Genomic DNA, 8,921 nt, shown 5'->3' with positions numbered 1-8,921 from the left:
GCATAATTACAAAATACGCTCGATCTGGTTTTCTTATAGCGTGTTTGCTGAATCAGTCTTAACCCTCGGATTACCAAGCATCGAAATCACTCTTCGATTTTTTCCCATTTTTTCATATCTTGATTTTCTTTTCTTCTTCTTCATCTCTTTTATGATTCTTACCGATCTCACCGTTTGGAAAATATCGACTGAACGTGCTCGATCATCGATCGATAACCCGAAGGCTAATTTAAACTATGAAACGTTCTAGAGGTATGTTACAGTGATGTAAGGGGTTTCTTCTTTATTTTGTAATCGAAAAAATTGACTTCTCTGCACGCGCAACAAAATATCGGCTCTCGTCGTCGCGGTACTTCCGGTTTCAGGGACCCGTGCCGCGACCTCAAGGTTCCATCTTTCTTTATTTCCACGGATATACTCGTGTACACGGATATACTTTGTGTATATATACTTTTTTCTTCATTTATTTTATATATATACTCTGTTATATATATATTCTGTAATAATTAATATACACGCACGCGCTCGCGCGTTCACAGGTTGCATCGTGAATCGATTGCGGCTTCTTTGTACGATATAATCACTGGAACAGGGGTTGAACGATTCAATTGTACCGAAGGCAATCGGATTTTTAACGAATAATTATATAATTATACTTTATAGACAGAGAAAGAGAGAGAGAGAGAGAGAGGGAGGGAGAGAGAGAAAGAAGGATAAGGGAGGGTAATTTTTATTCGCAATCTCGAAAACAGAAAGTAGAGAAATTCCTTGAATTTAGCTTTACAGGCATTTGTACATTGATCCTTTGTGCTCTAGAGTTTGTATATTTCCATCATAGAATTTCTATTCCACGAGGGAATGGAAAGTTTATATAAATTTATTCGAAAAATCCGATTTCTGCCTAAAATGTAATATATTTTGAACATATGAATCTTACGTATTATAGTCGTGAATCCCGATTTCCGATGTACCCTGTGAACACCGGTGTTCATAAACGCGCTCCACGGAAACGAGCGGGACTTTTATGCGCGAATAAAAAATAAACGATCCACGTTCGTTTCGTTAGAGTGCTGAGATCTGCTGAGGGTGAGTCGAACGACATTCGTCCACTGTGACGTGAAACTAGCAGTCAGATAAAATACTATTTCGTCTTTTACGTACATATATATAACATATATATTCATATATATATATATATATGAATATGTATATATATATATATATATATATATATATATAGTCCATATATTTATATATTATACGTATATTAATTCATCAAAGTGGGAATGACGATTATTTTTCTACTTGTTCTTTCTTCATCATCACTATGGTTCTGCATTATAATCCTTGTTTAAACGTTTCTTATTGTGTAACTCTTTTTTTTTCAACACTGATGTTTCGCAAATATGCTCATTTTTATACGTTTTTTCCCATTTTTTTTTTCCTTTTTATTTTGCCTGTTTTTCTACATTCTTCTTCACTACTGGTAGCGTTTACTATTATTTATTAAAGCGTTTGAAAACTCCGAGATTCTACGACGAAGAGAAAGTGTATGTATGTGTATGTGTGCATGTGTGTGTGTGTGTGTGTGTGTGTGTGTGTGTGTGTGTGTGTGTGTGTGTGTGTGTGTGTGTGTGTGTGTGTGTGTGTGTGTGTGTGTGTGTGTGTATGTTGCAGCACTCTTGAAACGGTATGTATGTTAGCCCTTTGAAAGTTATATGTCTCGTGGTGGCATCCAGCCGTCAAAATAGTATCTTACCCACTTCTAGAAACTAGACAACGAAGGTTCGAGGAGGATAGACGCGTTTTATTCCGGTTTCTTTCTTTCCTTTCCATTTTTTTTTTCTTTCTTTTTAGGCACTTAAACGTCGGGAGTAGTGTGGGAACCTTAAGGTGGAGGTCCATCGAACGCCTGCTATTTGCTATTTACAGTCTTGATTGAGACGCGTGTTACATCTTCCAGGAGGAATTGTGTTGCCGACGAACGGCACGTCGCGTATCGTACGTATGAAAAATTTTGCCATTCATTGAAGATCGACTGAAGAAGAACATGTAAATTTTTACAGTGAAATAGTACGTACTCGTGTCAATCGTTATAATTTGTAAATATAAAAAATTATGCAATGAGGAATTTTTTAATATCTGTCATAGTTAGGTTCAATGGGGTTCAATGGTACAATTAAATTTCTATTTATATAATTCCGTGACATATTGTTAGCGAATTTTTTGCGGACGATACCAGGAGTGCCATTCGTCTCGATGGAAACGTAACTGCCTGTACGATATCTAGCTAAAAAGATAAGCACGGAAGAAAACAAAAAAATAAAACAGACGTACCGATAACTCAACGACATTTACAAATAATGTAAAATTTGTTCTGCGTATGCCCGACGATTGAGGCCGGACACATGTAGAATTATTCGTGTCACATTTGCACGCAGACACATCACATTTACACAGACACACACGTACGCACGCACGCACCTACGCATACGATATCGTGCACTATATCAAAATACACTTACGTCACCTACAGAGTAATCGATTCTTTATATATATATATTATATACATATAATAATATATGATATATATATATATTATATATATATTATGTATAAAAATCAAAGCGCATATTACAACGGTGATCCGCGACCGCGCGATAATTATCAATTAATAGCAATTATTTTATAAACAAGAATCAGTATCCGACGATAATAAACCATAATAATAGTAAGAATAATATTAATAAAACAAAAAATTTATAGTAATCATTAGTACAATATATGTATACATAAAAATGGCATTATATTTTTTTTTTTATTCTTCTTCTTCTTCGTTTATCATATTCCCTGCTCTTCGTTATCTTTATTCATCGATTTAGTCGATCCTTATGCTTGATACACACGCATATATGTTAGGTAAATAGTTAGATCGTTGGACGCAACTTTAGCATTTTGCAACGTGCCTATCTTTCGCTCTTAATTGTTCGTAAAAGATTAGTAAAATGCATAAGAATAATACATTCGTCATAAACGACCGAGGAGATCTTCGTCTGCTCTAAAATTTTGCTAAAAATATAGAAATCAGCCTTCGTAGTGAGATTCGAAAATTCGTCACAAGGACAATACTTTGGAAAAGTAATTTAAAACGATTGAATCACGATTTTCATTCAGAGCATGTAATCTTAAAATTTCGTTTAATAGCTCGTTTATTAAATGATTCAAATCTCCACAAATATTTTATTTATATATATGTATAAAATTGAAGTATTTTAGATAAAATAAAAAGAAGTTCCCTTGCAGACTGATAAAGTTGCTCCAACCGAAGGATTCATTAAACATCCAGTATATATTCCGTCGAGACGTGCGAGTACACGCGAGCACGTCGCAAATTAAAGACTAGCAATTATGGTTCTCTTACAGAACTACGCCGTAATTAGATAAAATCGTGATGTCCGCTTACGCAGCTGATTATCCTACAAGTATATTAATGATAAATTCTTTTTTTTACTAAAATATAATTATTATAGTATTCTGTGTTCCGCCAGTGATCGTTTCTTTTTTCCTGTCTATTTTTTTAAATAATATCTAATCGACGAAACTGTGGGAATTCACACGACGATGACGCTACATCAAAAGATGTGGCTAGTGAATATTAAATGCTGAGAGAATGTAAGTGATTGATATATATATAAAAAAAAAACGAACCTTATCATTTAGATTGTCGATACTGTATACAGTTGAGAATATGCATAAAAAAAGTACTCCATTGAATTACGCGAAAGCTACGTATCAAATGCAAAGAGAAAAGTGTTGTTCTTTTCCTTTGAGGAACAAAATGTATACCCTGGACTGTTTCCATGGTCCGAAATATTTCGAGCGTGAGTTTCGTAAATGGGACAGTTGGTCGTATGGTAAAAAATAATGCTAGTAAGTCGTCTGGCAGTAAAATCTGGCAGTAATTTAATTGGCTGATGAGCTTTCGCGTGAAACAAGTCTTTTTCATTGATTGGCAGTATCAGTAGGAGGGCAGTGTATCAAAGTTAACGCGTCGTCATTGCATTGATTCTCACAGTGACGTAACTAGCAACGTATTGTAACGATGGACAAGTGATTCGAAACACGGGGCATGCGACTAAATTAAATCTTACTACGTTTAAAATCCTCGTCAAAGTTAAAGATTTTCGGATAAAATTTACACTCGCACGAATCCGATATCCAAGTACTCGCTTCGTGGGTAAAATTCGTAATGGATTCGCAAAGAATCGTTTGCCCATCTTGCAGATGTACCGACTGGCGCAACACACGGAATAAAGACTGAGACTCTGTCGCTCCACGCCATGATTATTTTGGCAATTATTGTACTTTCCTATATGTACAGCTCTATCGTACATGTAATATACAGTGATGTATATCGAGCACTGAAAGGCAAACGCACAAGTACACACCATTCATCGAGTTCTACCTCTTCATCTTATTTTGCCCTTCGAGAAGGAAATTAAACTAAAATAACTAAATAACACTTCACCCTAATCTGTTCGTGGTCAAAAAATTTCGTTCATTCATACTATTTTGTTATCGAGCCGAAGAACGCGTATTAAAACAGAATGCAAGAACCTAGAGAGCGCCTCGTCGAGATACAGCTCTGGTTCGCGACTTTCTTGGAAAATAGAGACATGTGTCGTCGTTATGCTTTCCTTTCCAAATTCATCCGCAAGAAAAATATCTCTGTGACGGACACATGGGACGACGGACTGTCTCTTGGAAACCTCTAACCGTTCCGCCGATGGAAAAAGGATTGTAAAAGCGGTTAAAAATAAGTCGAACCGTAGAGAAGAGCGCGTAGAATTTGTACACACGGCTTCGAATCGTTCAAAATAGTTCTGTTCGTCGTTTTTCGATAACGGAGTCCGTGTTGCACCGTTTAAAATCTTGTTCAATTAATACACCATCCGACAATGAGTCGACTCTGCATCGATAGAGGAAAAGCTTATAGAAATTTCTTTGATAGTCGCGACGATGGAGCTGTCGGTTTTAACTCCTTGTTTGGCAATGTTGCTCCGGGCAACGTGCATGAATTTTGCGCATAAAACTGCATGCAAACACTCTAACATCTACTTAACGTCTACGTGTAATCGTGTTTCGTGGGATAAATCTTGGAACTCCTAAAATGCTTTCGTAATTCTAAGAGAATCGAAAATTCTTCTGCCAATACAAGGGTTAAAACGCGTTCTTCATCCCCCCGGACTAACTCCCAAGTGAAACAATTATTTTGTGATTATAGTTTTGCTTTTGTCTTGTTTTCCCCTTAAAATTATTAACTCTTTCTTGACGTTATCGTTCACGCGATAAACTTTCCACCACAGTAAACATTAGCATTCCTAACTTTCGCTGGCGAAAATATTGTCATCTCTATTCTTGCATTTGGTTGTATCCGATGTTAGTGTTTCGATTAGCCTTAGAACCAAACGATCGATCAGTACATACCATGGATCATTGTGTTACCGATGTTGAATAGGATTGCATCAACGCGATACAATTCATCGCATGACGCATTTAACGCCAAGAAAGAAGAGAGCGAAGTAACACCTTCGAACCGTTTTCCTCTTTCTCTTCGTTCCTCCACTTGAGTGAACGAACGTAAAATAGAGAGGACGTTGCGGTGAATAGAACCGAATGGTAATATTCGAAACCCGAGAAATGAATCGCTTCAAAGGGTGGAATTGGCTCTAAGTTATTACGTGCTGTTCTATATACGATTCGTGATCGATTAAAATATAGATTATGTGTCGCTTCGAATACAAAAATACAATTCTCGATGGAGATCAACGGGCGCACGGAAGGCCGTATCCGCCCCTGTGCAATCCTTTCTCAATTGCATCGTCAACGATTTACTGGTACAACTGTACACGCACGCACATGCACACACGATACGTACAATGTATAGGTATATGTAACACGTTCAACCCTCCCGGTGAGTGGGTGGTTTGTTCTATGCAGAATACGAGCAATTATTTTCAACACCGAAAGGGTTAAGGTATACGTTCTGCTGTAGCCCAGAAGAAATCCCAGGGTGCTTCTGTCTCCAGGAAAAAATCAAGTTAATTTTACAGTACACTCTTTCTATGTAACTGTTGTCTTTTTTATAAGAGGTACGATAATACAAAAAAAAGAAAAAAAAAATAATTTGTTCAGTAGTCGTCCTCTCTTCTTCTTAAAATATTTCTTCTGGACTGAAAGCAGAACGTTTGCTACTCTGAAGATTTGTTCAGAGTTGTTGTAACGTTATATGTGTATATAGATATATATATATAATATACCTATATCTTTTTTATTTGGAGTTTCGAAGAAACAATTGGCTGTCGTTGCCATAATTCGCCTACAATTAGTGGTTTTGCAAAGAAATTTTTTACTCAAGTATGAAAAATAGTACTCGATATATAGAGAATATAGATGTTCCAAACATAGAGTACAAAATCCAAGGAAAAACCAGAAATAGATTTAATTGGATAAATTATGAACGTATCGCTGCTTCGCGTTTTTTCTTCAAAAATAGTTCTCCGATTGCGTAGGTCAACGAAATAACATAGAACAGTCCAAAATTAAAATTCTTCAAAAATATAATTCCTCGCTCTCGTCATCTTTAACGAGATTAGTCGAAATTATCTGACTTTTTTAGGATAACTAGTTCTTTTTCCCTTTCGTATCATCCAACTCTGACGGATTTTAGCTGTCAGCCAAACGTTCCTTGAAGCAAACGTAAAATGATGTAATATATTAGCAATGCCCCTGAATCGAATAATTCGCAAACTTCATAGCGGTTAATGCGTACCTTAAGCGCGCGTTTTTAATTTTACCCTTTCTTGCTTTTACCCTCCGAAACAATTCTTGTTTTTCTTTCTTGTTTCGTTGCCTTATACGGCAGCTATCTAATACACTGATCGTCCATCTAACCCTTTGATTATGAAATCCCACCAGCAATTACTGCAATAATAATTTACCAATTTAAAAAATATGTTTTAGTTGGATTCGATTAGAAATTAATTCGAATTTATTGTTGGAACATTGGAACCGAGAGACATTATGGTCGATCTTTCGAAATCTACAGAGAGACTACTACGGGAAATATTACACACACAAAAGGTTGATATACGATCAGGTTGACCATTCAAAAGGACTCAGAAACAATGAACGCTCAAAGCACTAGAAGCACAGGCGGCAGATGCGCATACATTGACGAGTGTCTCACGAGTGTGTAAAATGTATCATATTAAAATACAGCTCTCGATTATCCGCCTTTTTCCCCTCTTAACTTCATTTTTCTTCCATATTTCTTTTCTCTTGCATTCTATTTTATTTTTGTTTTTTCTTCTTTTCTTTTGTTTGTGTCGTCGCTCTTCTCCCTGTGTGTCGTATCTGCTAATGCTTTAATATTAATAATTAACGTTACTTTTTGTTCTCTTTATCGCCCAGATTTTCATCGTCAAATCATCTAAAAAATATGTCCTATGTATTCTTCTTATTTTCCCCATTCGCTCCCAGATTCTCTCCCCTTTTTTTCCATTCTTAATGTATCCTTATGATCTTTCAAAAACAACGAGATATACCGTGTATTTCGTTCCAGACAAATATTACCGACACACATACACACATCGTAAATCGCTTGTACGTACAGTTTGCCTACGCCTAGTTGTATCTGCAGAGTGAAACACGGACGGTAGTGCCTAAGAGAAGCTCGCCCAAGATCCGAGAACCTCGCGTGCCGTACTGATTCCGTTATCCGTATTGGTCATCGTTTCGCATTTTCCTTCATCCCACTTTCCCTTCTCCAAACACGAAAATTCTCGTATACTACCAGACGTTTCTACTCCATATCTCCCTTTCTCTCTCACTCCTCCGGATGTATCTCGTACCGCTTTATCTCTAATTCAAATCGTTGCTCTTTGATACCAACCAGGAAGATCTTTTCTTCATGGCGCATCTTCGCGTCTCCAAGAATCGCATTCTCAAGAAAAATCAAGTCGTTGATCATCGATCCCCATTTTCTCGTCCCCTTTTCTTCTTACACGTTTCTTTCTTCGTCCCTCGATGCACTTGTTCGAAACCTCGGCATAGCCCTTCGGAAACTACGGGCATTTCCGTGGCCGAGCACCGCCTCCTTCAACAGTTCATTCGTCGTCCTATCTCATCTTGATTCTGGACTCTCTTCGAGTTTCGAAAGGCGATCGACGCGAACACCACTGTCGTCGTTCCCTCTTGAATCCTTGCTCCTTCACGTCGTTAAAGAGGCAACCGGGTTCTAGCCGTAGGTTTCCAAAAACGAAACCCATCGAAAAAAAAAAAAAAAAAAAAGGAAAAACGGCCGGCGAATGTGACACGCGAAGATCGATACAGATCGCCCCGGTCTTAAACCTCCGGCGTGCTACTGGCACCGAGTTCTCGTCAGTTAGGAACGGCTCGTCACGCTTTGTCCCGGTTTACGACGCTAGATTCAGGCCTATGCTTGATGAGATACCATCGAAGTCGGCCGGGACTCTTTCACAAATAGTCGTTGTCCACCGCTTGCGCGTCCTGCGACTTCAGGGTGGCCATTTCTTCAACAGTGCCCTCCTCCACGTCCTGCTCCTCCACGAAGCTAATGCTCCCTGCCTTGTACCACACCACTATGTCCACCACGAACGCAAGGATCAGGATTCCGCCTGTGGTACCTGGAAAGGATTCGCGCAGAGATTTATTAATTAAAGAATAGATCGCCTATTACGAAACGTATCGCGAAGAGGTCAAATTTCTAAGTTCAGAGGCGGTTCAATTCTTTGGGTTAAGTGAAGTTAAGAGAAATTTAACCTCGATATATAATAGCAACACAGCGAGCAGTAGCCAGGAAGGTCGAGGTGAAGATATTTCCGACTCCTCCTCGCCGC

The 8,921-nt window shown here is 37.9% G+C and overlaps 1 protein-coding gene across 5 annotated transcripts in view; it reads right to left on the bottom strand.

Moving 5' to 3' along the window:
- Positions 1–1,627: 1,627 nt before the first annotated feature.
- The window catches only part of LOC100642848 (solute carrier organic anion transporter family member 74D), an 85,412-nt gene continuing 78,118 nt past the window's right edge, over positions 1,628–8,921 (bottom strand). For all 5 annotated transcript variants that reach the window (XM_048408318.1, XM_012311675.3, XM_012311677.3 and 2 more), the window contains one exon: positions 1,628–8,708. In XM_048408318.1, coding sequence (XP_048264275.1) covers positions 8,539–8,708 — 170 coding nt within the window. In that variant the 3' untranslated portion in view covers positions 1,628–8,538. The remainder of the gene's footprint in view (positions 8,709–8,921) is intronic.

The sequence above is a fragment of the Bombus terrestris genome, chromosome 9, assembly GCF_910591885.1.
Source record: "Bombus terrestris chromosome 9, iyBomTerr1.2, whole genome shotgun sequence".
NCBI classification, from domain to species: domain Eukaryota; kingdom Metazoa; phylum Arthropoda; class Insecta; order Hymenoptera; family Apidae; genus Bombus; species Bombus terrestris.
Note: the sequence above shows the minus strand (reverse complement) of the source record. Positions and strands in the feature narration are given on the sequence as shown.